The sequence below is a fragment of the Poeciliopsis prolifica genome, unplaced genomic scaffold (genome assembly GCF_027474105.1).
Source record: "Poeciliopsis prolifica strain line A6 unplaced genomic scaffold, Auburn_PproV2 SCAFFOLD033, whole genome shotgun sequence".
NCBI classification, from domain to species: Eukaryota; Metazoa; Chordata; class Actinopteri; order Cyprinodontiformes; family Poeciliidae; genus Poeciliopsis; species Poeciliopsis prolifica.
In genome coordinates, this window is record NW_026562408.1 from 1,896,337 (window position 1) to 1,924,207 (window position 27,871).

Genomic DNA, 27,871 nt, shown 5'->3' on the forward strand with positions numbered 1-27,871 from the left:
TGTCACCTATCTGGTGGGGAAAGAGTGGGAGTTAGTGTTTGAGTCTGAGAGGTTCCGGCTAGAAATAGTCGGTCTCACCTCTACGCATGGCTCTGGTTCTGGAATCAGTCTCCTTGAGAGGGGCTGGACATTCTTCCACTCTGCAGTTGCCCTTGGTGAGAGGTGCCGGGCAGGAATGGGCAGACTTGTTGCTCCCCATCTCGGCGCCTGTACGTTGGGGTTTACCCCATTAAACGAGAGGGTAGCCTCCCTCCACCTACAGGTGGGGAGACGGGTTGTGACTGTTGTTTGTGCCTACGGGCTGAACAACAGTTCAGATTGCCCACCCTTTTTGGAGTCCTTGGAGGAGGTACTGGAGATTGCCCCTGCTGGGGACTCCCTCGTTCTGCTGGGGGACTTCAACGCTCATGTGGGCAATGACAGTGAGATCTGGAGGGTCGTGGTTGGGAAGAACCCTCCCCCCAATCTGAACTCTAGTGGTGTTCTGTTGTTGGACTTCTGTGCTCGTCTTGGATTGTCCATAACAAACACCGTGTTCAGGCATAAGGATGTCCGTATGTGCACTTGGCACCAGGACACCCTAGCAGCAGTTCGATGATCGATTTTGTCATTGTTCCATCGGCTCTGCGGCCGTATGTCTTGGACACTCGGATGAAGAGAGGTGCGGAGTTGTCCACCGACCACTACCTGGTGGTGAGTTGGCTCCGGTGGCAGAGGATGCAGGTCAGACCTGGCAGGCCCAAACATGTTGTGAGGATCTGCTGGGAACGTCTAGCAGAATCCCCTATGAAATGAAGCTTTAACTCCCATGTCCGGCAGAACTTCGAACACATTCCAGGGGTGGTTGGGGACATTGAGTCTGAGTGGACCATGTTCCATACCTCCATTATCGAGGTGCCTGTCGTGGCGGCAACCCTTGAACCCGTTGGTGGACACCTTCGGTGAGGTATGCTGTCAGGCTGAAGAAGGAGTCCTGAAGAAGGAGTCCTATCGGGCCTTTTTGGCCTCTGAGACTCCGGAGGCAGCTGATGGGTACTGGCGGGCTCGGGTGGTTGCTGAGGCAAAAACACGGGTGTGGGAGGAGTTCGGAGAGGCCATGGAAAAAGATTTCCGCACGGCTTTGAGACAATTCTGGTCCACCATCCGGTGTCGCAGGAGAGGGAAGCAGTGCAGCACCAACACAGAGTTGCAGCACATGTTTACAGTGGGGATGGTGTGCTGTTGACCTCGACACAGGACGTTGTGGGCCAGTGGGCAGAATACTTTGAAGACCTCCTCAATCCCACCGACATGCCTTCCATTAAGGAAGCTGAGCCTGGGGACTCTGGGTCGGGCTCTTAAATCTCAGGGGACTCTGGGTCGGGCTCTCCAGGTGGTTAAGAAGCTCCTCAGTGGCAGGGCCCTGGGGGTGGATGAGATTCACCCAGAGTTTCTTAAAGTTCTGGATGTCGTAGGGTTGTATTGGATGACGCAACTCTGCAATATCGCATGGACATAGATATTTTGATAATGATGTTGCAATATCGATATCCAAAAAGGATGCCAGGGGAGGCGTCCTTTTTTTCCTGGTTTTCATCCCCACTCTACACCCTCAGCAGGGTCCTGGAGTGCGCATGGGAGTTTGCCCCACCAGTCTACATGTGTTTTGTGGACTTGGAGAAGGCATTCAACCGTGTCCCTTGGGAAGCCCTGGGAGTATGGGGTACCAGTCCCTTTGATAAGGGCCGTCAGGTCCCTGTATGACCGGTGTCAGAGTCTGGTCTGCATTGCCGGCAATAAGTCAGGCTCGTTTCTGGTGAGGGTTGGACTCCGCCTGTGACAAAGATTCTGTTCATTACTTTTATGGACAGAATTTCTAGGCGCAGCCAAGTTGGTGAGGAGATCCGTTCTGGTGGCCTTAGGATTGCATCTCTGCTTTTTGCGGATGATGTGGTCCAATTTGCTTCATCGGGTTGTGATCTGCAGCTCTTGCTGGTGCAGTTTGCAGCTGAGTGTGAAGCGGGCGAAATGAGGATTAGTGCCTCCAAATCCGAGGCCATGGTCTTGAGCCAGAAAAGGATAGAGTGCCTTCTCCGGGTTGGGGGGTCTTCATCTCCTTCTGTCTTTTTGTTCTTCCTAAAATGAAGGAGAAGAATTTTCCACATGACTGTACCCAGTGAAAGAGCAAAAACAGTCACAATTCAGACAAAAACAAGGTTCTCACTTCTATAAAGTTGGAACAAACAATGCATCCAGTATATTTTAAAGTGGAAAACAGTTTTTGCAAATCTGAGTTTATTGGATGTTCCAGACCTGAGTAGACACTAATTATATTGTCTCTGCTGTGGAAACACTAAGAAGATGATGACAGGTAACCCTGACAAGTATGTAAGGCCAAGACCAGACAGTGCTAAATGGTCCAGTAATAAAGGGAAGAAAATAAAACTCATCCTTATTGAGGCACCGAGCCAAAGCAGTTACTAAAGGGCTGGTGTAGGATTTTAAGAAACATCTGAACAAACCAAAAAAAGGAATCTGAATTCAGAACATAAATATCATTCTAATGTATTAATATGTGGCAAATTTTGTGAATTTGCCTTTTTTGATGACTAATGCCTACTAACATAGTGAGGGAGAGGTCACATAAATAAAGCAAATGTCAGAATAACAAGACAAAAAAAAAAGAGTTTATTTCAAAATCTCTTTGGTTTTTGAGATAAATACATCATAAAATATGTATTTATGATGAATACATCTTTAATTGCATTCAACTTCTATGTTGCTTTCTATTTTCACAAATGCCTGCTGGGTTAGGATGTAAAAACCAACAGTGACACCTACTGGTCAAACTATGTCCAGACACCTGATTGTTAAATGCTATTTTTAGCATCATGGATGTTTGCATTGAAACTGTTTACGCTTCAAAATCAAAAATCCTAACTTTTAAAACTAAATATACTTGAATATATCGAACATGTTTAAAATCTGTATGCATTGGTAATTTAATGTGTGGTGAAGTTTATAAGTGAATAAAGTTATTCACTATAAGATCCATGGAAAGGAAGCTTCAATTAAAAATGTTGCTTTTGGAAACTGTGTTGCTTTTATGCAATTGCATCTAAAATGTTTCATATTCAACAGTAACCAGAGGATATCTCAGCCTCTCCCAAGTCACAATAAAAAGCTTTTACAAAGCAGTTATCATTGCCTTGCAATCAAGCTACTTTAAATTATAGGCCTTGATATCAAATCTTCTTTATTCGTGGTGATCTTGTCTCCTGCTGGTTCCACCAGCACAGAATCCAGATTATAGAGATTTAAATAGCACAGCAGAAACGAGTAGGACCTTCAACAACAGGCCATAATTAAAGCCATTTCTTTTTCCCCATCTGGCGCTCAGTCCACCCAAAAACAAGCCTCGGAACCACAATCCAAACTGCAAACGTGACGGCATGCATGGATTACATTACCGTAACGAACATAAAAGATAAACTAAGAATAAAACAGAAAACTTGTTGGAGAAAGCATCGGAACCATTTTTATAGACTCTTAGAGGAAATAACGGAGCAAATATTGAGTATGAATTGAGTTTGTTTGTTTAGTAAAGTACCTTAAAGTATTTCTGATTTTAACAACTAAAGAATAATCTAAATATAAATGTAAGAAACTGATTCTATTTGGACAAATAGCTTGAAAGAAATGGATGAATACAACTACTATTACTACTAATAATAATATCTGCTATTTTGTTAAATTGTATGACATAAAAAGGCATTAATTTATTTTGATGTAGTTAAAAACTACATCAAAAGATCAAGTTGAGATCAAGTTAGACATGCAATGGAATCAAACAAAGACAAATCTTACTAAAATGTTTTGACAGATCATTGAAATAATAAATTAGAACTAAAGTTAAATAGGAACCTAACTAAAAACATATATTCTCAACATTTATTTAAAAACATATTAGCTACAATCAAGACTTTATAGAGTTTGTTCCAAATGTGAGGGTTAAATTATTGAATGGTATTTTGTTAAAACTACATCTCATGCTGCAATACCATTCAATAATTTAATTAAAGTAAGTAATTAATATAATTTTAAGGAATTGAACTGCTATCACAAATCTTGTTTTAAGTACTTTGGGTTGAGGGGCTTTATGTTTATATTATGTGCAAAATAATAGAAAAATTCACAGGCAGCAAGAAGTGGACAAAGTGACTTATTCAAATAACTTAAATTTGAATAAAACAAGTGTGCCTGCAGGAGGCGCTGTTTTTCTGGACACATTAGGGATTGCCATTTTTGCAGCACCAAACCAACATAGAATATAAACGTATCAAAAACGGGGATTATTTTAAGCAATGAGACGTTTAACATGGCTACATTTGTTTTGCATTACTGGTTTTTGATTGGAACATCCAGTCACCTAAACAAACAGCAGAGCGCTGACAGCAGAGCAGCCTATTTATTCCACATTAAGTATCTAAAAACTAAATGTAATTTTAATATATGGCAATGTCCGTGTTTAAGAATAAGAGGAAAACTATTGCAATAATGTTATGGAAGAAAAAAAAATCACTGACTTTCTTCTGAATGTAATTTTTATATGCAAATGTGTAAGTTGAACTTCAATTTCACATGTCTTATTTCAGGAGCTGCACCTAAACGCAGCACAAGGGGGAAACTCTCGGTACACAACGTCCCTGCGCATCTCTTCCTGTAGTTACGGTCCACTCCTCCAGCCTGTTCTGTACGTGGCAGCGGTTCCAAACGCATTCCCCCTGCACTATTCACAACCCCGGGGTGCCAAGTGGATTTTCGTCCACGCAGGGAAGCGTGACAGTCTTCTTTTAAAGACAGCAGAGGTGTACAGAAGGTAAGCTACATTATTAGCCTATTTGCTGCCGTCCTTTAATCTTCTCCTTCATCCTTGGCGCCGCAGAGCGAGTTCTGCTAGAGAACAAGCTGCTTGTGATGGTTGTTCTGGGGAACAACTGGCGATGTTTCGGATTATTTCCGGACATTTCAGACCAAAAGCGTTACGCGTTTCAAGTTCAACGAATATTTAACATTCAGGGATGCATGTGTTCACTGCGGGTTACTGTTATATGAACCAGTGAAACTGTTGCGTTACTCCATGTCTCAGCAGACCCGATAAAACTTTCAAAACTTTGCGCGAACTTTCTGATAGTCCCTGTTTTCCGGAGAGGGGGGGCCGTTTCACACACACACACACACGCACACACACGCACACACACACATTAATGTGAAACATTAGCACATGTTTTATTTAGTGCATAAGGTGCGAGGACACGCAGACAAACTGCGGCTTACAGAGCGACAAGAGTTGGAAGATTTTTCTGGAAGCAACTGACCCGGGGTGACGTCACCGGGTCTGCTCGGACCCAGGTGAAGAGATGATGATGAGGAGGAAGGCTTTGCAAATCCGACATACTTTAAATATGCAATTAGCTAAACACTCAGGGTATTCTCACATGCCAGATGAATTCTCCTGAGAAATGATAGCAGAACTTTTCTCTGCAGTGTCGAGGAGGATTTGAACATTTTGTTAGATGGTCTGGAGGAGCAGCCTGGGGTAAAACTGATTGGTGTGGCTCATCAAAACCTAAAGGTGATATTATTGGAGGGATTTTAAACAACCCGCTGCTGTTAGTTTGGCTTTTCAAGAACCAGTTTATGGAAATATCTCAAAAATCTGATGTGTTTGAAAATGTTTCATTAACCCCAAAAATTAAATTATTGTAATTTTTACTGATGCAGCAGGTCAACATGCCAAGTGAATGTGCAGAGTGAATTATTGATAAAAGCTGAGCTCCATTCATTCAGTGTCATCCTTAAGATGTGCTGAGTGCAGTTTATTTTCTACACTGCATTATTGGGAATTACATTTTCTTATGATATTTTCTTTTATTTTCCAGTTTGGAAAATGAAATCCAATTCAGGTCTATGACAACAGGTTATTGTTGTTCACTCAGTCCATACTGATTGAAAGTTCAGTGAAGGGAAGACAACTAAAGAAAGACTTGTTACATATAACCTGAAAAGCTTGTAGATCAGTTTTTGTTCAAGTCGATTGTCAAATAAAGGACCAAGTAGCATTAATAGGTAAGATACTGGCAGTTAGTTTTCTATGTGAAAAAGCCCACACAGTTTATATATTCTTCGACCAAAAAGCTTCCAGTTCTTTAAATCTGTTATTCAGAAAAGGTCACTGGCTCAGTCAGCTGATTAGTCAAATGTTTTACAGGATGACTGAAGAAAAAATAGAGTGAGAAATGTTATACAATTGGCTTTTCCTTTTCTATTAAACGTGTTTCAAGTTTATTGAGTTTTTAATATCTGAACAAAGTTATCTAGTAAAATGTCAAAGCTCTAACAGTTTTTTCTCAGATAGTCCTTCAGTCGCAGCTCAAACTGTCTGTCCGAACACAGCGTTGTAAAGTAGACAGTTAAAAGCTCAGCTTTTATGAAAGCCTAAGCTTTCATAAAAAGCTCAGGCTTTGTTCACTTTGAGTGCAAGGCTTAACGTCATCAGAGCCCAGTGTCAGTATAAAGGTCTGTGTGTTCAGGTAAATGATGCCCTACGGTGCTGTTGTCTCTCTTCTCCTCCAGCCAATTACAATGATTTTAACTGACTGTGACAACCACTGGAACACACACATTTTATAGAGGCAACAAAAGGAAAGATGACATCAATCTGTCAGCTGAGATTAGGCTGAAAGGCCGATGACATGCACACTAATCGAGGGATGACCTTAGAATTACAGCTTACAGTGGGAATGAAATGCTCCTGCTAAACTTAAAAATATTGAAGCACCAAATGTTGTTCAGCTTGATTTATATTTGCTACTGCATGTTGTTATCAGTGTTGCCATGATGCAGGGAAGTGTTTAGAACAACATGGCTGTGCTCATGTCCACTTTGTTGCCCAGATGTAAATTTAAATAAGGTTTGAGTCTCTGATTTAATATTTTGACGTTGAGAACATTCTGTAAACTGATATGAGATCAACAGGTTTGAAACACTGATCTGATGCCATTTGCATCAAAGTACAGCCAATTATGTAATCTGCTATTTTTTGTTGCCTTACTGCCTCCCTTGGTCAGGAAAAGCTCACTTCCTTTTTGGACAAGTGTTTCTGGAAGGTTCATTGCAAGATGACCAAATAACAAAGTAGATGTTCATGCAAAAGTTTAGTGGAGTTTAGTGTTATTTCTTGCTGTTACAGAGACAGGCCATGTTCTTCTTTCTGTGTTTGCTGCAGATGTTAAAATGTTTACTGTTGGAAAAAATATTTGTTCTTCAGGATCCCCAAACCCGGCTGCCGCCTCAGATTCTGTCCGCTCGGCGCTTATGTCAGCCAGATAGAGCAGGAAACCAGCAGGTTGTTCAGGGAAATCACTGTTTTTATACTCAGAACTGTTTTTGCTTTATTCTTTAAGGAAGACGTGTGAAACATTAACCTCCACTCGGACTTACGACATGGAAAAACATTTTCTCAATGTGTGAGTCATTCTTAAAAATAGAGGCCAAGTACACCTGGTTGAAAATAAAGCCAACCATGTCTGTTTATCATATCTGCCTCACTACCTATTGCTATTTCTGACAATTTACAGAAATGTCAGGAAGGAGTTAGAACCCAGAAATATCTGGAACGCCAGTTTGCTTCAGGAATGTGACCATGGGTGTTGCTGCATGCAGCAACAGGCAAGACTATGTTTGAGCTGAATAATCATTCTGGGTGTGAATTACCGACAGGAGGGGGGTTTGGTCACTTCTTCTCCATTTCAGGACTGTGGTTATAATGATCTGGCCAGCACTATTTAGATGTACCAGTTAAGTTAAGTTAAATGCATTTAACAGAGGTGGAGACTTTATAGTTGCTCTAATTTCACAGGCACATCAGTCATTTATGTGTAAACTGCAGCAATATTTGTAGAATGTGACACATTTTTGGGTTTCATTAGCTGTAAGCTATAATAAAAAACATCACTGTGTACTTAATTAATCTCTGAATTAGTGAAATTGTGTTGGTGAAACTGGTAATCTTTCTGCACTCTGGCTTTATTTTTGTGTTGTTGCAAACCGCACAAAGCAAATAAAGCTTTAGAAGTCAAACAATTAAATCAGCAATTAAACAATTAAATCCATTGTAGTTAGAAACTTGCTTTAAAGCACATGAGCAGCTCTTCATGCTGCACATGTGCACAGAGAGTGAAAATGGTCTAGATATTTGAGTTTTAGTTCTTCATTGGCACCAAGAGGCTGTGGCTCATTCCATTGTAATAACTATAATTGTAGAGACATTTAAAGTAAAAAACGGCAATAATAAACTGTTTCTTTTCACCGGCATAAATAGAGTTTATGTTAGCCTTTATTTAATCTATCAGAGACCTTTTTGTATCTACTTCCAGTTCCTAATCTTTCTTTAGTATGGCTTTCAGGATAATGCTTATTTTTGTCACCCTACTAAAAGGGATGGAAAGTTGTTTCCTTTTTACAGAAGAACTGATAGTATCATTGACAGACCTCACCTCTTAGAGACAAGTGCAATTCATTCAGGAAGCACCTTGTATGTTCTGTCTTTTTAAAAATATGTTCCTCAAATCACAGTCTTTTCTTTATGGATTAACTTGCTACATTCTGGGTGCAAAATGTAGTTGCTTCATGTTTTCTTAGCAGATGAATTGTTTGTAAAATGGCTTCTGTTGAAAGATGGGAGCAACATTATTCTGCTTCTTGTTTTTGTTTTTCGCAAATCCTTGATTATAGAGTTGTGCAGACAGAAGTATGCGTGGCAGTGTTTGGCAATAACAGTGTGTACGTGTTAGGATGGTTGACACAGTCATCGCTGAGGTCCATGGTGAGGCGAAAACAAAGACACTTGAAGTGACTTTGACAAGGAAAACTTCTCTGTCTTCTGCTCCATGAACAAAGAGCTCAGACAGATCATTTTCCTTTTGGCCCAGAAAACAGTTGAAGCTTCTGATAACATTTAAACACAGAAACAATGGCTTTTTCTGCAGTGTTTGTACTGAAACTCAAATATTTACTTGGTTTAAGTTTCCTCTTATCCGTTTTAATCCATATTTCAGATGGGGAACTTGGAATGAGGTTGAACATTTTTTATGGTCTGTTCTAGTTTATTGCAAAATTTGACTTTTAGCATCTGGTGGCCATATTGAGAAAGAAATAACAATAAAACCTTCCACAGACATTTCTGTGCGTGAAAAGTGAAATGAGAAGATTTACTAACACATTTTATGTTCACCTCTCCTGCAGATGAAACAAGTTTTTATTTGGAAGTATCTTTAAATATATTTTTCTCTATTTCATATTACATTTTTTATATTATATTTTTAAGATATACTTAAAAATATAAGTATAATCTAACAAAAATATCTAAATATATTTAGTTTCTTGGTAATTTAAACACAGCAGTGCTGATACAGAAACACAACATCCTTAACTTATATTTTAAAATCATAATTGTAATATTTTAAGAATGTTGAAATCTCCTTATGTAAATTTTAACTATAATGTGTTATTTTTGTCAGTCTTCTCAATATCATATGACCTGTTCATGTTTTTGAAGGTTACTGAACTGGACAAAATGAGGAACCGTGTGTTTTGGATCTCCTGGCTTTTGCTGTGCTGCTGCTGGTCGACACATGGGGAGATCTTTACCTCTATTGGTAGGTTAAAAATGAACTTATTTCTTTGTTTTAAAATGCTATTTTTAATTTTTTTTCCAGATTTGCTTGCAGATACCTTGACATACTCTTCATGCTGAAGAATATCAAGTTATGAGGACATACACAATATTTACCACTGCAATAAAATTTACATAAGTTCTACTCCCATATAACAGCTATAACCAAACTATTTTACCAAAACTCATATTAAGCTATTCCTCCTTCATCACAGCAGTAATAGTTATTTAATCTCTTAAGGTACAAAGCTAGTTGGATGGTTATAAAATATGAAGAGAATAAATAAATAAAGTGAGACCAAGATCTTATGCCAGACAGAATTCCACAAATTTAACATCCTTCATCCCAATAAACATTTACATTTATTGCATTTGCAATCTGAGTAACTTTTAACTCAGATTATTCATACATATCTGAATATTTGATTATTTATTTGTATTTATTATGTCATCTATGCAGTTTTAATATTCACCGGTCATCAACGCATACAGTCATCTAACTGAGAGCTTCGAGCCAGGGATGCTCCGATTACCCATGAGGCTGATCTTTGCCCATCACCTGGATTGGCTGTTAATTTTTTCGCTTTAGATTTAAATACTGCTACATGATCTGGCAAAATGAAAAAATGATCTGACAATAAATTCACCTAATTTAGACATACATTTCAAAATACAGCAGCTATTCAGTCAAAAGTACAACTGAAAAACCTGCAATCAGTACAATATTTAACAGGAGGTCCTCATTAATTATGCATGAGTCAAACAAATCTTACAACACTGCCTATGTTAAATAATGTCAAGAAAAAAGAAACATTTATTCAAAGTCAAATGCAGGTTGCATCAAAATAAACAAAACTGAGTTACTGAATAAAAACTTCCTGATAGCTTGGCTGGCTGATTAATGCTGGTTCTGATTGGCTGTTTCTGATTGAGCTGAGTAATTATGAAAGTCTTTTTAAAGATTATCTATCTCATGTTATTCCACAGTGAAAGTTTTAATACATATGTAAAATGTTTTTTTGTTTGTTTGAGTTACCTGTCGCAGCTTTAAGCAGATGTTCGGTGTGAGCGTTCACTACAGGTGGAGAGGAAACGGCGCTCCGTTTGTGAGCTATTACTACCTTAGCTGAATAACTCTGAAACGCAGTCTTTTTTCCTCAACGGTTTATGGATTAGTTTTCAGTTGTGGTTTGGTCAGTGCTGCACTACCACTGTTTTATTTAATTTCTGTTGATATAAATAGAGAAATCCATGTTAAAATATAAATTAAAGCTTTAATAAAAAAACAGAGTAATGATAGTTCCTTTATCTGTTGAAACTCTTTACTAATCAAGATTATGTATACATATTTTCCTCTGCAGGACAAATGACTGATCTAATCCACACAGAAAAGGAGCTGGTCCAGTCTCTGAGAGAATACATCAAAGCAGAGGAGTCTAAACTGGATGCTGTCAAAAGGTACTTCATAAACCCTGTGACTTTAAGTGGTCATTATTTTTAAATGAAGTACAGTTTTATACAGTTTTGTTTTAAGCTCACAACCCTTAAACTTTACCACATTGTTTATGATCCAACCACAGGCCTCATTTTATTGTGATGAGGCTTTTCCTGGGTAGACCAACATAGAGCTTAATTGTAAAGGAAAAAAATAAAATGAAACATAAAACCATTTGTATTTGCACTCAGTCCTCTTTACTTTGATACCAATTAAGGGAATTTAGCCCAACAAGCCACCTTTACTAAACCTCCAAGGTTTCAAATAATTCAGTCTAATCCAACTACAATTTATTTAGCTGTTTGCCTCCATAGACTGAAGACTTCAGTCTATGGAGGCATATTTGTGTCGTTTTTACATGTCTGATTCCAGATGATATGGCAGAAAGACGCCGCTTCCCAGAGTGTGTTTCCCTTCATGTTTAAAGTGTAGATTTTAAACTTTTTAAAATTGCTTTAACAGATCAAGGAAAAACAGTTACTCTAAATTAATTAAACTATTTTTTTCTCAATAATATTGTCATGTTTTTCTGTGAACACTGGGGGCGTGAGGAGTGTTGGTTGCAAAAATTCCCAACAGCATGAGGCCTCCACTGTTATTGATGGAACAATTCCATATTCAACCAATAGGAATAAGCATTTTACTGCTAAGTTATGAAGGAAAGTTGTGTAAGTAATAGCACGAACAGAGAGTAATGCTGGAACAAAGCAAAACGAACCTGATGGTGGGAGACAGCATTCATACTCAACACGTTTGTGAGATTCAGTTTGTAATTTGGGCGTTGTTCACTGCTTTTTGTTTTGGATGTTAGAAATGTTGCAAAGACTGAATTACAGCAGGTATAGTTCATATTCTGGCTCCATTTTGAGCTGGAATGTGAAGAGAGAGAACAGTGAGGAATTTGACGGCATGGCAGATCGATCATTTATCTTAGAAAGCAAGAAAGAGAAGCATGAAGAGGAAGATGAGGTACTTCCTCTGAATTATTTAAAACTTTAGGTTTAGTAAAGGTGGCTTGTTGGGCTAAATTCCCTTAATTGGTATCAAAGTAAAGAGGACTGAGTGCAGGTGACTGCCAGGTCCAGATCTCCTCTGGATCAGGCAATGGCGCTGCTGTGCAGCCTGGAACATGCTAGCAGTGTGGCAGGAACAAAAACAAACAGGTTTCAGTTCTGGTGAATGCCTGGAATCCTGGGATGAATCCAAGTTGACAAGTATTCATCCCAAAGTCAGCAAAAAGGCATTAAAAACAAGTTGCTAGGGAAGAGATATAGAAGTGGAAGAAATTTGCATGTTTTTGTCCCTTAATTTTCTTAGAAATAAATGTATACAATTGTGTTATTTGCTATATTTGTACATATGTTTTAGACATTTTACAGCATGCATTACCATTTTAAACTATGGAGGTGATTTGTTTCCATGCTCACATATCTGAGTTTTACAGTGAAAAAATAAGTTTTTTCCAACTCGGATTTTATGTTTTTATGTGACGTGGGATTAAATATGCCAGTACTGTATCTAAATAATCAAAAATAATTAATTCACATAGTTATGGTTGTGATCTAAAAGAGTTTTTAGTTGGCAGTATGAAGGTAAAATGAAAATGAGTCAGATACCAGCTGGACCAAGAGAGTTATTGAACGAACTATGAACATAGGAATCACAGTTGTGAAAGGTTTTTGCCAATGTGTTTGTTGAAGTAGAGATTGTTTCTGTTTACTAGCTGGGCTAGCAAACTCGATGCTCTCACAAGATTATCCACTTCGGACCCTGAGGGCTACCTGGGCCACCCAGTGAACGCCTACAAGCTGATGAAGAGGCTCAACACTGAGTGGTCTGAACTGGAGAGCCTGGTGCTTCAGAATCCCTCCGATGGTAAGAAGCTGCCTCTGCTTATGTGACACGGTTCGTAACTAACCAACAATTCTTCTTTGGATTAATAGACTTAATCATCTTTAATTTATTGTTGCCGCATCTGTACCCGGTATTTTTGCGTTCTGACATAATTTTTTCCATTTCATGTGCAAAACAGCATTTGCTCCTTTTGATGTTGCTGTATAGAGAGAGAGAGAGAGAGCGGAGCTGCAAACTGGAAAAAATTCAGGAGGATGTAAGCAGAGCCATTCCAGCCTTGGCTGCAGACTGGAAATATCTGCTGTGCAGCTTTGCTCTAAAGTTTCTTTCCCCAAAGAACTGTTGAAGTTGTCATTTTTTGACTGCAGCTGTTCCTCATCTGAACATACTTTGGCCATGTTCTCACATTGGGTGTGTGCGTGTTAGGACACAGACCCTTATCTGTGTGAGACAGATAAACAGAGCTTAAAAATGAATCTGTAGACGTGGCTGCTCAGCAAAAAGGATAAATGCAAATCCTGGAAATGTCACCACTTGGTACCAAGTGTCTTTTAGTTTGGCGTGTGATCTTTTAAGTGATCCGACATCCGTGTTTTGTCCTGAGCAAAACGCATGTATGTATGTAAATTTTACTTACTAGCTGAAAAGCAAGTTAGGCAAAGGAAAAATAAAAGCTTCCAGATCTAGTTAAAGATGAAGCTAAATAGAGAGAGACCCCTAGCAACTTCACATGAAAAGAGGATTTTAGATCACTGAGCAACCGTCCAGGCCTTTTTCTCACAGGTATAAACCTTATGAAATGATGACCATTTTGGTCCATGTCGTAGAAACATCTGAATGGGACGACTATACTGAGTCCAGCTGCAGTCCATGTGTTGTGAATCGGCCCCAAACATTTCAGTTGGTTTTGACTCATAATCCCCAACACTGAGGCTGTGGTTATTCCTGCTTTTTCCATACTTTTTCCTTCCGCTGAACTTTCTGTTTATTGCTTGGATACTGCTCTCTGTGAGCAGCTAGCTCCTTTAGCCTTTGATGTTGTGTGGCTTACCCCAACTGTTACCAAATGGGTGACGTACCTCGAGCAGTCCTCCCTCCCTGTGGCTCCAGATTCATGTATGAAAACCACTTTTTCTTTGGTCCGACCTATTCTGGTTTTGGGTTTTCAGTACCTGGGATCCATAACAAAAATACATGCTTTTTATATGTCAATAAATTTGTAATTAATCTGAGCAATTTTCCCCTTTCACTCAAATGTCTGAAATAAATGAGCTCTGTTATTTTCTTATTCATTCAGATTCACTTGGACAGTCATGAAACAATCATTGTGGAGCATAGTTGGACTAAACCCTCTAAGTACTTTAAGCTTCTGCTAATAGTTTCACAAAGAAGTTGCAGAACATTTAGTTTGCTGTTAACCTCCTTTTATTATTCACCCACATGTGTGTTTCATCAGAGCAGGTAGAGCTGGGCACTGATCTGCTCCACACTGTGTGTGTTAGAGGACTGTAAAAGGTGAAAATGATTTCAATTGGGTTCAATCTAGTCAAGATTCATGTGTAGCTCTGGTTATGAACTCACTGCTCCACAGCTGAGCTGAGCAATATAAAAGCCAGCTGGGAAAGTTAATGCAGGAGTGGCAGTCGCATACTTCTCCTGTTACATACTGGCTTTATAAACCGTGGATCGCAGGAGGCAAACAATAAGTCCTGCTGCTTTTATGGACTCATTTTAAGTTATTGTTTTCATTTTTTTTCTTTCACTAAATTGTGACTTTTTACAGCCATGCTGTTTTCACAGGTTTTATCGGCAACATTTCCGTACACAGGCAGTACTTTCCTGATGCGGAGGATCAGACCGGTGCTGCCAAGGCTCTGATGCGTCTCCAGGACACGTATCAACTGGATTCAGAAGCGTTCTCCAAAGGAAAACTACCAGGTAATTAAATAGCTGGAAACGGTTGTGTAACAGTGTGTATTTGTGTCTTTAATTAAACTTTCTTTATTAGTGCTTTTACCGTCCAAATCTCTCAGTCTATTATTAGTTACTGATGCTTTCAAGATGAGCTGCAGCCAGAAAATGCAGAACAATTTGAGGTAGAAACAAGAGACAAAGGCTGACCAACTAAAACATATTCTTTTTAATTTAGTTCCTTTCTGTAGATGATTATTGGGATGTAAACACACTAGCTGCATGCAATTTGACTGCAGAAAGAGGTGACCGGCCTTTAAATGCTCACTTGTTGCCATGATTACTTGCATTCATCTTGCTGTTTTAATATTACATAGCATGTTGAGGGAGTACTACAACTTTTGTTGATGCTAAGATTGTCAGAGAAAGGTGGAGTCCCCCTTAATGAGGCAAACATATCCATGGTGAGAAAGAGTTCTCCTAAAATGTAAGTTTTCAAAAAAAAAAAATAAAACAAAACAAGAAAAAGAATTTATATTTAGTGCAGCCATCAGCTGAAATTAAAAGTGCAGCAAGTTGAACCAGAAGTATGATGAAGTACAAAGACACGGAGCTAAAAATCAAATCTCTGACCTCTGCAGATGCTCCAAAGCTGCATGTGGGAGTAGCAGCTGGTGGAGAGAGTTTATCTGTTCTGGCAGCGAGTTGTAAATGATTTCATTAGCCTAACTGTAAATAATTTAAATAGTTAGAATCGTGTATTCCTGCCCGCTTATCAGAGGGACTGATAATCCCTCTCTTTCTCTTTCTCATTCTCAGTTAGAGAAGTCAGGAAAGTAGATGAAAACAGGCCTGAATAAACTGCTATTCAAAGGTAATTTTTAAAAATATCTTATGGCGTTTTAACGGTTTAATGAATTCTCCTCCAGGTGTTCACTCTAACGCTGTCCTGAACGTGGATGATTGCTTCGACATGGGAAAGGCAGCCTACAACGACGCAGACTATTACCATGCCGTTCTGTGGTTTCAGCAGGCGCTGAAACAGCTGGACGACGGAGAGGAAGCTGTGATCACCAAGGCAGAGATCCTGGACTACCTCAGCTACTCTGTTTACCAAATGGGTGACATACCTCGAGCCATCGAGCTCACGCGCCGCCTTGTGGCCGTCGGTAAGTGTTGAGAAGAGTAAACCGATTCGGTTTGTGATTTAAATCCTTTAATCACAAACCACCCTGTGATCAGAGTTGGGGTTTAGCGTCATGCTAGTGCAGCAGGGTGTTGTCCAGGGTTTGTGGTTTTAAACTGTTATTTCTGCTGTGTAGGCTCTTTGGACAGCTGCAGGCCATTCACTTAGAGCTGTGGTGTTCTTGGTTACACGTTGGGTGAAAGGAATTGACTAGAGTAGATGCAGACGTACTTGAGGCCAGAAACTAGAGCAAAAATAACTCAATGAACATTTATTTTCCCAGGACAGCTCACACACAGAAAACTGTCAGTTTTTCCCCTTGGCTTTTGCTTTCAGTGCATTTCATTACGATTAGTGGACAGTAAAACATTGCAGTTTTATTGTTAATCAGCATTAGGGCAGATTTGATGATGAGCGACTGAAGTCTCTTTTCCTGCCCTCATTATTGATACATAAACCATCAGGGATAATTACTTTATACCTGCATTGTTGGGAGTTAGCCATTCATCTTAATCTGACTAATTGGTTCTTCTGCCAAACATTTTATTAGGAGAACATACAAATCCATATACATATAAAAACTAATCCTCCATCATATGGGACTGTGGATTAATGTTTTGTTTTTAAACATTTCATATGTAAAAAGAAAGAAACTAAAAGTCATTACAATGACAGCTGGAAAGAGGCACCACACTACATGGACAGGCAGATAGACAATGAATGGATGTTTAGTGCCCCCTGCTGGCCATTGAAGGACTTTACAAGACACATTTACAATGTTTTACTGTAGACACACACTGTGTTCCAAATTATTATGCAAAGTGGATTTAAGTGTCATAAATATTATATTTCTTGTTGTGTTATTAAATTTATAGATGGTATTGTGTAACAGGGCTCTTTGAATCACTATGATTAATTTCAGAGAGCTGATTGATTAGTTTGTCTGGTGAGCTCAATTAAAGAAAATCTACTCTCTTCACTTCTAGGAAATAAACTCACTTCACAAAAAATGTGAAAATAACCTGTGACCCCTTTTTTCATCTAAATCTTGCATTTCACAATGTCAGATTTTTGGCTTCCCTTTGATTCAGTAGACATAATGTAAGTTGGGAAACCTAAATTAATCACATTGGCAGGTTTTCTGATTTCTTATTGAGATGCTAACAATGCGTCCTTTCTGCACTGACAGACCCCAGCCACGAGAGGGCAGGAGGAAACCTGCGTTACTTTGAGCGGCTGCTGTCCAAACAGCTCAATGAGATGAACCAGGTCTATCAGCCGGCCTCTGAGGAGCCCATCCAGCTGGGGACTTACACCCGACCGAAAGACCATCTGCCAGAGAGGGAGTCCTACGAGGCTTTGTGCAGAGGAGAGGGGCTCCAGATGGTGAGATTTGGACTTTTCATGACGTCTTTATCAGAGTACTTGCCTTGACAGGTGGACACAGCGTCAAGGCGAGTAATTACTGGCTCCCTGAAACAGGTGTCTATGAATCACTGATAGGACGGCACAGTCCTCTACTGGTTTAACAAAATAAGAGTTGAGCTCACCTATGTGTTCAGACTATGCAATCCTAACAAACTTCATGCAATAGAAATTAACATATTCCAAACCTTTTAAAGAAAAATTTATTCTAAGGATTAAGCTATTCCTATTTTCCAAATATCAGCATTTTGTCATGTCTACTGACATCTCATTTATCTGCCGTCTGGTGGAATCACATCCTCACTTCTCTTTGTGGCTCTTTTGAGTCATGGTGAAATTTAAAATTAAGAGAGAATAAAGAAGATGTCTGCTGTTTTTAGACATTCACGTAAAATTAACTGCATAGTATAGATGGGAATCCCAAATTAAAATGCTAAATATTATTATTAAAATTCACTTTGCAAACCTGCTAAATTGATATGATACTAACTTACTAATTTCAAATTGTTTTGTAATCACACACATCAATTATGCAAAATTATTTGCAAATGTTTTGTCTGAATATTTTCAGTAAAGTGCAGAAAGACAGTGAAATGATATTCCTCAGCATAACATTACTGGTGATTTTATATGGTTAGTTTTTTGCATTTGTCCCAGACTGAAGCGAGGAGGAGTCGTTTGTTTTGCCGCTACCAAGACGGCCGTGGGAACCCTCGTCTCCTGCTGAAGCCGATGAAGGAAGAGGACGAGTGGGACAGCCCCCACATTGTTCGCTACCTAGAGATGCTGTCAGATGAAGAAATTGAAAAAATTAAAGAGCTGGCTAAACCCAGGGTGAGATGAACAATTATGAATTATAACTACAGATTTTCTCTGAATTTGAATCCATAAAAGTCAGATATCATTTGTCAGCGTTTCACCCTGTAGTTGCCTGGAAAGGTGACCTGCAGATGTCGATCTTACCTGTTGAAGGAATTGTTTAAATCACTACAGTCTTTCCTGTAAACAGGAAATAAATAAATATAAATAATTTGGTAACTTGATGTTACAAAGAGCCGTAGTTTACAGATTATTCCTTATTCAGAGTAATAAAAAGCTCAGTTTTGTTCTTCAGGAGAACAAGCGCTTACATGCCTCAGATCAAAAGAAACATTTTGACTTTGAAGGAGTGAAATTGTAATAGGATAAAAAAATTGTGCAACATTCTGTAATTTTCCTTATTCTCTATAATGAAGCATGAGTCTTTTACCTCAACCAAAATGACTTTGTGCCCTTGATCCAGAGCACAATCATCCTGCAGTAACAAAAGAATAGTGATACACTTCGGAATTGAAGAAAACTGATATTTTCATGAAAAATAAAAAAACAACGTTAATTACCTATTTGCATTTCTTTACATTATCAAATCACACTGGCAATTATGTTACGTTATTTTTCCTAAAAGTAATTTGTTTTAGAGTTGGATGGATGAGCTGAAAATCAACCTGCAACTAAAACCATTGTGGAAACAAATAAACAAGTTCCTCTATTATAATGTTTATTTTGTGCTTTTTGTTTGTTGTTTTTTAAGCTTGCCAGAGCTACTGTTCGTGATCCCAAAACAGGAGTTTTGACCACAGCCAACTACAGAGTGTCGAAAAGGTCAGAAATAAAGATGCTGGTTTTACTCCCTAAAATGTGTTTCTGATGTCTGGTGGACATTCTGCTCTTTCTCATTTTTAAGCAACCTTTTATGTAGCAAAGAAACAGTGTAAAACTTTCAGTCACAACGAAACACATCAAACGTTTGATTCAACTGTTACATCGTGGCTCAGATTAACTTGCTTCAATAATAATTGATCTGATTTCACACTGGTTTGTGGCTCCGATTTTTAATAAACTGACACCGAAAATTACTGAGCATTTACGTGAGAATCATGAATATTTATTACCAGCATAAACTGTTGAATGTTAATAGATTGTGATGGATAATTTGCGCAGAAAAAACAGATTCTGAAACACAGAGCAGTTTGAAACAGATGAAAAAAATTGAAAGCAAGTGAATATTGAGTCCAAGAGATCAGAGGTAGTACATGGATAAAATATGATGAGGATGAAAAACAAAAAAATAACAAAAATCTAGTTTAAAAAGACACAAACGATGTGGTAAAGAAACATCAGTAAAATATAGGAATGTAATTAATAGCTGAATTAACATCTGGGGTTACTTAGAAATCAAATAAATTGCATTTATTAAATCATTTTGATGTCAATGTCTTGGCTTGGTTACACCAGATTATGTTCTGTCATCATAAAACCAAGCAATGTGTTTTGTCAGGCTTTTTTTTTTTGATCCAGGACCAGGGATGGGTTCTGAATATTGTCACAAAACACTCCAACCATGAAACCTAAGCTGGCTTCGCTTTGTCCAACAGCAGAGTTAGAGTACAGTCAAAACTAGACACACAATAACTAACCAGGCACTTTACCAATAACCTGTATTTAAAACTTTAATAAGTGGATTGCAACTAATTTTAGACCAAGTTATATAATTCTACCAGTTCTACTTAAGATAAAGAAATAAACTTGGATAAGCAGTCCACTAAGTTTTCACTGAACACTTAGTGTGTCTGCATACATTTTGTGTTTCTGTCTTCAGTGCATGGTTGGAAGGAGAGGAGGACCCTGTAATCGAAAGAGTTAATCAGAGAATAGAAGACATCACTGGCCTCGCGGTAGAAACTGCAGAGTTACTCCAGGTAATTGTCCTTTATTATCACTTTTCACTTCTTATTTTCTGTTAATGAACTTTCTATACATGCCTTGTCAGGTTGCAAACTATGGCGTTGGAGGACAATACGAGCCACATTTTGACTTCTCAAGGGTGAGTTTCATTTTTAGTGACATTTTGATGTTTGGTGGAGTCTGAAAATTGCAAAATTGCTCTCATAATAATTAATTTCAGATTTAGTCTGATCTCCATTGTACTATATACTGCTCAAAAATAAAGGGAACGCCTAAACAAGACAATGTAACTCCAAATCAGTCACATCTTTGTGGAACTAGTTGGGTAATAACACTTATTTTGAATCATTTTCACCTGCTGTTGTGCAAATGGAAAACCCAACAGGTGGAAAAGAGAAACAATTAGCAAGAACGGCCCGATGAGAGTGATTCTGCAGGCGGTGACACAGGTTTTTTCTCTGTTCTCGTTCTTTCTGCTTGAACTTTTAGTCACTTTCATTTTCACTGACAGTCTGGAAACACTACGGAGAACGTTATGCTGCCTGCAACATCCTCCAGCATGACCAGTTTGGTGGTCCGCCAGTCATGGTGTGGGGAGCCATTTCTTTGGATCACTGCACATGTTAGCTAGTGCTGGCCAGAGGTACTGGGATAAATCCTCAGACTTACTGTGAGACCATATTCTGGTGCAGTGGGCTCTGGGTTCTGATGTGTGACACCGCTAGGCCTCTTGTGGCTGAAGTGTGTCAGCAGTTCATGATGTTATGGACTGACCTGCCGGTTCCTCAGACCTGAATCCAGTTGTGCACATCTGTGACATCATGTTTAGTGAATCCACCAACGCCACATCTCACTGCAGATTGTCCAGGAGCTAACTGAGACTCTAGTCTAAGTCTGGGAAGAAATCCCTCAGGATCCAATCCACCTCCTCATCAGGAGAAAGCCCAGGTGCTGTCAGTGGTTATACAGACACCTGGACGCCTCACACACTACTGAGCCTCATTTAGCCTGAGGAATGTTGCATCAGCCTTCATATTGAGCATGAATCCAAATCCAGATCTCCGTGGTGAAATCATTTTAATTTATATTGAGGATTTTTGTTATTTTCATCTCAGTCAAATCTACTGTGTTAATGATAAAGTATTTCAGTGAGAATATTTAATTTATTGAGATCTAGGATGTGTTATTTTATTGTTCCCTTTAATTTATGAGCAGTGCATTATCTTACATTATATTATATTGTATTGTATTATATTATTTTGTATTTTAGACCTTAACAGCGTTCAGATCAGGGGATACTCAAGTCACAATTATGCACCATTTTATTTTGAAATACATTGTAAGTTTTTGCCTGTTATGTGATGACATGTGGTTCAAAAGCAGTGAATACTTTTGCAAAACACAAAATTGTTGATGGTTAATAGTCCATGAATATCATTTACCAGCATGCTAAACAGTTACTTTTAGTGAATTACTAGACATGAAACTTCACTGGTTCTGCAGGATTTTCTGTTGGACATCAAAAACATTTGATGTCTAACAGAAAAAGGTACTTGATGTCAAAAACATAGTTTGATTTTTAATCAAACTATAATCAATATTTAAATTTTTTTCAGTCAACAACTGAAAACATCTGTATTATGGAAAATGCAAAACCAATTAGGAGTCATACATTTAAATTTTTTTACCATTATTTTAGTAAATGATGTGCAAGGTATGCTTCTATAAGAAAACTGTATGCTGAGGACAGTTTATCTGGTCGAAATTGATACGCTTGAATATAAAATTTGAACTTTAATTTGAGTGCAGTGTGTGCTCTAAGCAGAAGGCTCCAAATGTGAGGCTTTCAGATAATAAGTTAAACGTATAAACATCTGTTGCAGCGCCCCTTTGACATCAGTCTCAAGGTCGATGGAAATAGACTTGCTACCTTCCTAAATTATGTAAGTAATGATGTGTCTTGTTTTTATCTTGAATTTCTCTTAAATTTTATCTTTATAGAAAGAGGAACCTGATGCTTTCAAAAGGTTAGGCACTGGAAATCGCTTGGCGACATTTTTAAACTACGTAAGTACAAGCATTCAGTCGCCGCTGATTGTTGACGGTGTTAAAAGTGACCCCCGATTTTTGCTACATGTTCTTTTCAACAGTAATTTAGTTGAACTAATAAAAAGGAGAACAGACTTTATGTTTCTCAAATGGCTCCAGACTAAACAGAACGTTCCCAACCAGTGAAGAGAAAAGGAATAATTTTACAATCCCTAAGTTGCTCTCTGGATCATTCTGTCACATCACAGCTTTATTCCATTACGTTTCTCTCCATGACTACAACTTTTTCCAGTGTTTCTCTTGCACAAGACATATTTGTCATTATTGACAACAGCTTTTCTTTATTAGATCCTTACTCTACTCCACCTATTTAATTCCAAATGTTGCAGATAGTTCAGACAAATCAAATTTAGTCAAATAAAACTTGAATTTAATGTGCCTTGTTTTATATTTGTGGGATTTGATTGATTTTACATATTTCATTTTTTACTGGTTGTGGTTTCCTTTGTCTCAAAAACTCCCTAATCAGTCCAAGTTATTCTCACAGAAGGTGTGGTGGGGCAAAGGGCATTGTCAAAACCTTAGTTTTTCTTTTCTTTTTTTCTTTGGCAAGAAGAATCTGAGTTTGATGATTCAGGTTGTATTTAGACAAGCTATTCTCCCTTCATGTTTACGCAGCAGAAAGCACAGTGAATCTCAGAGTAGAAACCTGTTTTTACTGGAGTCAAAAAAATATTAGGAATGTTCAAGATTAAGAAAAGACAGAAATGAGAGGTCCGCTTCCATAAAACACCAAAATCCAACATGTGATGAACACTATTATGGTGTGTTTGTATTTAATACAGTGGTATGAAAAAGTGTTTGCCTTTGTCCTGATTTCCCTTTTTTACATGTTTGTCACACTTAGTGTGTCAGAACATCAAACTATATAAATATTAGTGAAAAACATCGATGTGTCAAGACCGTAAACTGCTGGAAAAGCCTCCAATGTGAATGAATTACAGCAGTTCTGCAAAAATGAGTTGGCTAAATTCTTCCACTGCTGTAAAAGACTCAGAAAATTATTGCATATTGTTGCTGCCATGAGTTGCCCAACCAGTTGTAAGACTTGGGGAGGACTCATGCTTTCACATAGGGCCATTTAGATTTGGATTTTCTTCTCCCTTAATAATAAACATTAAAAAACTGTATTTTGGGATTGACTAGTATTTGAATTGGTTTCATGTTCGAAGACACTGAAGTATCACAGACCTGCTAAAAAAAGAAAGGGAAGGGCTGAACACTTTTTCCACCCCACTGAAATTAAGAAACTATGAGAAATTAAGACGCATGGGTTGGTCTGATGCCTTCAAATTCTGTCAGTGGACAGTAGAAAACTTTGTGAGTGAAAAAGAAAAACTGAAACATTACATCATGGCCTCTATACAAGCTAACTATTTTTTAGGAAAAAATAGTTATTACTCCAACAAACACACCGTAGCAGAGAAGCCCACTGATCGCTGTACCTGCTAATTTAAATAATGCCTGGGTCACATTTAGAAGATCTGATTTATTGTTAAGACTGATTGAACTGACTGAAAGATTAGACGTAGGTCACATAAGGGTAAAACAAATCTGCCACTTTGTTCCTCTGAGTATAGCTTTTCTGTCGTTGCCTCTGTGAAAACAAAGTTTATATCTAAACTTAATATTTAGGATTAATAGAGTGACGCAACAAGAGGGCAATCTTGTTGTAAAGAGATGTTGAATGCAGAAAAGGCTCTCTGTACCTTTTGCAACCAAAATCATAAAGTAAAACACAAACAGCCAATCAATAAGTGACTGAACTGCTGTTGTGCAAAGAGCTGCTGCAGACTGAGTCAGGAGTTCCTTCACGCATGAAGAGGCTTGAATGAAAACAAATTTAAAATCTAAATCATACCATTTGATGACAAGTGCCAAACAAGAAAACTGTGTTTGGCACTCAGGGAGGTTTCACTTCCAGGCCTGCTGTACTACGTTAAATATGTGTATCTTCCATGAAGTATAACTTCACAGCAAGATTATAACATGAAGTTTTTGGTCTGGAAGAGCCAAAACCTTATGTTACACTCTAATGGCAACAAGCCCAAACTACAGATTTTTAAATTGTATGTGAGTTAAATGTTTTGAAAAATAACGTAGCAGTTTTCAAAATCTCCTTTTAGAGCAACTCATATCCACAGTGCCAGGGATTTGGAGCAATTTGTGTTGCTTTGTAAAGATTATCTCTCAGAGAGTGAAATGATCCGATTTGTTTGTAAAAACTTCAGATGAAATTGTTCTGTGATGGACCTCAAGTTTCCTGGAAGAGGGACAAATATTTATAAGTTACAGTTCAATATGAGCAGAAATCCTTCCTGTCCTCATTTGCCATAAATGTCAACTCCGCTCTCGGTTGAAGTGATTACATTTCCTTAGTATACCAGTAACCCTGCTGTAACACTGCAAACAAACATTTAGAAAACAGAAAACACCACTTATTACAAACGTTCTATCTCAGCTAAAGCAGACGAGGTTTAAATCTTTTTCAACCTGACCTTTTCTAAGAAGTTGCCATTTGTAAATGTGTTGTTGGTTCAGATGAGCGACGTTGAGGCCGGAGGAGCGACAGTCTTCCCTGACTTTGGGGCTGCAATCTGGCCAAGAAAGGTGATAAAAACTTGAAATATGTAGTGTTTGTTGTTGTTTTAATGAATGTAAGATTTTTTTTTCTTCTTTCCAAAGTTTACAAAAAATCTTCATAAGACTCTGACCATAGAAGTATATTTAAGTAATTACCAAATTATTCTGATGATGAAACTTGTTCTAATCTCTTCTATTAACAAAACATTTTATTTTTTTCTTTGTTGAATAAAAACTGAACTTGACTATTTTATCACAAGTATCAATTGAAATGTCTCATGATTTTACTTTGTTTTCGGAAGATAAGCTTTATAAATACTGAACTGAATAAATAAACTGAAACAAATGTATCTACAGGGAACAGCAGTGTTCTGGTATAATCTCTTCAGAAGTGGAGAAGGAGACTACAGGACCAGACATGCAGCCTGTCCAGTTCTTGTAGGAAGTAAATGGGGTAAGACGGTCAATTTAGATTTGTGAGAAAATGAGAAATGACTGAACTGAAATGAATAGTAAACAGGGGAAAGAATCTTTTTAGTGATCTCACAGCAGATCACTGGTTACTGCCAATAATTAAAAGATTGCCTGATTAAAGTTTGGTGCATCACTAGTTTGTGCTCTTTCCTACTAAAACACAGTCTGTTCAGATCTCTTCATTTAACAGTTGTGAGTTGGTTTCCTGAGGACGTGTTAAAATGTCTTTGACACACATTAAGCTGACTCCACAACTGATTAGGACCGTTCAAAAATTCAAAGGTCTCTGCAACTCATTCAAACATGACTGGATCGTGACTAATTTGAGAAAAGCTCTTTAATTGTGGAAGGAGTCACTGATGCTGCTACAGTATTGGTTGTCTAAAATTGATTTTCACTGCTAATTTCCTGGCATCCGAGATGCTCTATACTCTACAAGACATTCCCATAACGACCACACAGTATATTCCTGTCATAGCAAAACAATCCAGCTCCAGCTTGACTGGAACCTCGCAAATATATTACACAACTCTTCCATAATGCTGCTGCATTGCAGTCCAAAACAAGGATTTTATTTCACCTACATATTGAAAGTTTCTGCATGTCCACCATCAGTTCCAGCTTTGCTGTGGAGAAAACATCATAGGATGATTTTCTTATCAGTTGCATGTCAGATTGCATTTGTCATCATCTGTTGGGTTGCAGCATCAGAGCTGGTGATTTTAAAAAGGCTGATTCTGTTTGAGGGAACTGCTCTGAAAAAGAGGCTTCTTCATAAAATTAAGAAAATTAGACAACCCAGTTTAGTTTCTTAGTTTATGTTGTCAAACCTCGGTCTGTAGCAATATGGGTCTGAAAATGATCATTTTGTTTTACTGTATGTTATGTATATTGTTGAAATGACAGTGCAACAGAGTTACACTAGTTCTACATAACCTCCACACCTGACTCCACTCCTGCCCCTCAGGTCCTGTATCTTTAGATGTTAATGTTTACACACCACTTACTCTAATCCCAACCCTTGAAGAGAATTTACATTATCCACTTTGACAGTTCCCACTTGCTCACTCAAAAAGCTGTTTTCAGTCCAATACATTTTTATATTTTTCTCTGATGTACAATTTGGCCATGAGTAATTACTGTTGATATGTCTTAGAGGCATTTGTCATTTTAAGTCAGATGCTGAAGTGGTTATTTAAGCACAAATTTCTAAGAATATTTGAAAGTTGACAGTAGAGCTGTTGTGTCACCTGATGAACTTGAAAGAGAGAGATATCAACAAAAACCTAAAATAAAGCTTTCTGTTACTCAACAAAATGTGGTTTAATACTTGGTTGCAAAACAATTATTGGCAAGAGGTCAGAGGTCTTTTTTAAGTTGGTCTCCTGCTGTGAGCCCTTCACAGCAGGGACAGGGTGTGACATTTCCTCACTGTGTAAAGGCTTCTGTGTTAAGAAGTGTTTTATTTTTTTTTCTGTACAAATCAGAACCATTCAGAGGATGACTGTTTTTTCAAACATTTTCTCCTGATCACAGAAGATACCCTTTAAACCACTTTTGTTTTTTGTATGTGTGAATAGTGTCGAACAAGTGGATACATGAGCGTGGACAAGAGTTCAGGAGACCATGCGGCCTGACGGAAGTGGACTGAAGCTCCCTCCATGTCTGCTTACTCTCCTTAGAGCCTGTTTTGGACTAAATGTTGCAACACAGACACATTGTGCAAAACCTTTCAAATGTCTGTCTGACTAAAAAGTGGTTTGCAGAGGAACCGACATCCATCTGCAGAGGGGGAGTTCAGTGTCTCAGTCATTATTTTCAGCTCCCTGGTTCATTTGATCAGACAATTAAAAGACAACAATTCAAACCCTAATGAATATTGTGGTCAACATTTTTATTTCACATCTTTTTTAAATTAGTTTTGTCTTCCATCTCAGACAGGAGTCCAAGGTTTCTTTAAAGCACTATAAGTGCAATTTAAGCTCTATGGTGAAAAATATTCACCACTTGTTCGAATTAAGTAGCATTAAAGCTGCAGAGGAACCAAAGTCTTATTGATGTGATTTGTTTGTACAATAGATGTGCAATCTTTATTTTTTACTAACTATTCCACACTGTCTGATGCATTATGGTGTAGTGTGAGTAACAGCTTTTTGTTTATTCTCACTGTAATTTGGAACAGAATTATATTGTTTCTTCTTCAAAACTTGCAGCAAAGCACTGTCTACAAATAATGTGCATTATTTTTATTTATAGTGTTCTTAAATTATGACATTTTTATATTCTCTCTCCCCAAGTTGTCAATCAAAAGGTCAATAAACAATGTGTTGTATTAGATTTCCTTGCAATTGATTTCCTTTATTGAGTGTAATCAATTATTATTTTTACTGTTATT

General features: G+C 38.1%; 1 protein-coding gene across 1 annotated transcript; it reads left to right on the forward strand.

Annotated features, from left to right (window-relative positions):
* Positions 1–4,721: 4,721 nt before the first annotated feature.
* Positions 4,722–27,813, forward strand: p4ha2 (procollagen-proline, 2-oxoglutarate 4-dioxygenase (proline 4-hydroxylase), alpha polypeptide 2). The gene is made up of 15 exons (XM_055051281.1): positions 4,722–4,858; positions 9,599–9,698; positions 11,077–11,173; positions 12,934–13,085; positions 14,865–15,002; positions 15,905–16,144; positions 17,351–17,547; positions 18,244–18,420; positions 19,157–19,227; positions 20,225–20,324; positions 20,396–20,449; positions 22,312–22,377; positions 24,961–25,029; positions 25,360–25,456; positions 27,057–27,813. The coding sequence occupies exons 2-15, from the start codon at positions 9,617–9,619 to the stop codon at positions 27,125–27,127; spliced, it is 1,611 nt and encodes a 536-aa protein (XP_054907256.1). The 5' UTR covers positions 4,722–4,858; positions 9,599–9,616; the 3' UTR covers positions 27,128–27,813.
* The last annotated feature ends 58 nt before the right edge of the window (positions 27,814–27,871 follow it).

Bases quoted from the DNA above. Each gene is read 5' to 3' on its own strand.
- p4ha2 (XM_055051281.1), top strand. From the start codon at position 9,617: ATGAGGAACCGTGTGTTTTGGATCTCCTGGCTTTTGCTGTGCTGCTGC. The intron at 11,174-12,933 runs GTACTTCATAAA...TCTGTTTACTAG, and splicing joins AAACTGGATGCTGTCAAAAG to CTGGGCTAGCAAACTCGATG. The intron at 16,145-17,350 runs GTAAGTGTTGAG...CTGCACTGACAG, and splicing joins GCGCCGCCTTGTGGCCGTCG to ACCCCAGCCACGAGAGGGCA.